Here is a 1,703-nt window from a genome sequence, read left to right as displayed (position 1 = left end):
ATTAAATATTAACGCAATGAAGGGTGAAAAAAAGATGGACTGCTTTGAAGTTCAGATGACGCACACCTTGTGTTTCTCCAGAAACTCGGGCGTGAGAGTCCAAGGTGCGTCCCTCAGAACTTCGTCGACGTAGCGGCAGTGCCTCAGCGCTTCGTAGCGTTCGTGCTCCGTCATGACGGTGAAGCCCTTGTACTTGTGGGTCAGCTCGTCACTGCAAACTGTGCAAAAATAACAACAAAAAAAAAAGGTTAAACTTGAACAAATTTGATTGGTTGGATCAGATTTTTATTGTGGATTGTTCGGAGGGTCTAACCTCCTACTATGAGGTAAGTGTTGGGGAAAAGGTTCTTGGCCTGCATGAGAGCACGAGCGTGTCCCGAGTGGAACAAGTCGAAGATGCCGTCTGCGTAGACTCTGACGGGTCGATCCACTGAAAGAAAAATAACAGACAAGCACAACAATCTGCCATTAGTGCTATTATTGCTGCCAAAAGATAGGGAAAAAGTAGCTTTGACACCAACAGAAACTGAAAGTATGGGATCAATCTTGTGCCATCAGGAATTGAATTTGAATTGTTCAGATTGAATCTGTATGTGCASAATTTGAAATTGAATGTATTGGTTTGAAAATGAATTTTACTAAATTGAAACTGAATTTAAAGTTTTGTATCTGAATTAATTTCTTGTGAAACTGTATTTTGGTCTATTAAAAATTCAGTTCAACTACTTTCACTTTCAGTTCCAAAATCCAAATATTTTAGTATGCAACTTTTGTATGTTTCAAAATTATTGATCTTTCAAATATTGGCCCCAAAAGAACACAAATACAAGACCTCTTCACTTCCTTAGTTAGCTAGTTTTAGCTTTTACCTTTTAACTACCTTTCAATTTAGCCAGCCTTTTGCTAAACTTAGTTTGAAGCTAGTCTTTTTCCAACTTTTAGCTAACACTTTCCTGCTTTTAGTTAGCCTCTTGCTACTTTTTGGTTCTAGCTAAAATAAATTGGCTGCTTTTAGGTATTAGCTTGCTTTTATATCTATCCTTTTGCCAGTTTTGCTGCTTTTAACTGTGTTTATTCCTCATAGTTTTTAGCCTCGTGCTGCTTTTAGGTTCTAGCTAAAATAGCTACTTTTAGCTGGCTTATTACTACATTTTGTTATTTAGCTCACCTTTTGCTAATTTTAGGTAAGACTTTGTTGCTTTTAACTAGCCTCTTGCTACTTTTAGATTCTATCTAGAAATGAGCTACTCTTAGCTTTTAGCTGGCTTTTTGCTACATTTCATTTTTAGCTCACATTTTGCTAATTTTAGCTTAGCTAAAATTAGCAAAATGTGAGCTAAAAATTACTGCAATAAATTGTTTGTTTTTGTCACTTTTACGGTGGATTGCATCAAATCTGTTACATTACAGAAGGGAAACTTCCCCAAAGTGAAACATAAATCTGTGGATCTGTGTTTGATTACTCTGGCTGGTTTCTCAAGGACCAGGATGTGACACAATAATCTGAATTTTAGAACTGAAATTGAAAGTAGTCAAACTGAATTTTTAATCAACCAAAATACAGTTTCAAAGCAAATTAATTCAAATTCAAATCATGAAATTCAGTTTCAATTTAGTGAAATTCATTTTCAAACCAGTGCGTTTAATTTCAAAATATGTACATTCAGGTTCAATGGGCCTCATGCAAGAACATGTTCGTATTC

At 35.8% G+C, this 1,703-nt stretch overlaps 1 protein-coding gene across 1 annotated transcript in view; it reads right to left on the bottom strand.

Annotated features, from left to right (window-relative positions):
• The window catches only part of pcyt1ba (phosphate cytidylyltransferase 1B, choline a), a gene marked incomplete at its 5' end in the record, with an annotated part of 6,324 nt that overhangs the window by 2,931 nt on the left and 1,690 nt on the right, over positions 1-1,703 (bottom strand). The window contains 2 exon segments of the mRNA XM_014018784.1: positions 67-218; positions 314-430. Coding sequence (XP_013874238.1) covers positions 67-218; positions 314-430 — 269 coding nt within the window.

The sequence above is a fragment of the Austrofundulus limnaeus genome, unplaced genomic scaffold, assembly GCF_001266775.1.
Source record: "Austrofundulus limnaeus strain Quisiro unplaced genomic scaffold, Austrofundulus_limnaeus-1.0 Scaffold201, whole genome shotgun sequence".
NCBI classification, from domain to species: domain Eukaryota; kingdom Metazoa; phylum Chordata; class Actinopteri; order Cyprinodontiformes; family Rivulidae; genus Austrofundulus; species Austrofundulus limnaeus.
This window is presented reverse-complemented; position numbering and strand designations above follow the sequence as displayed.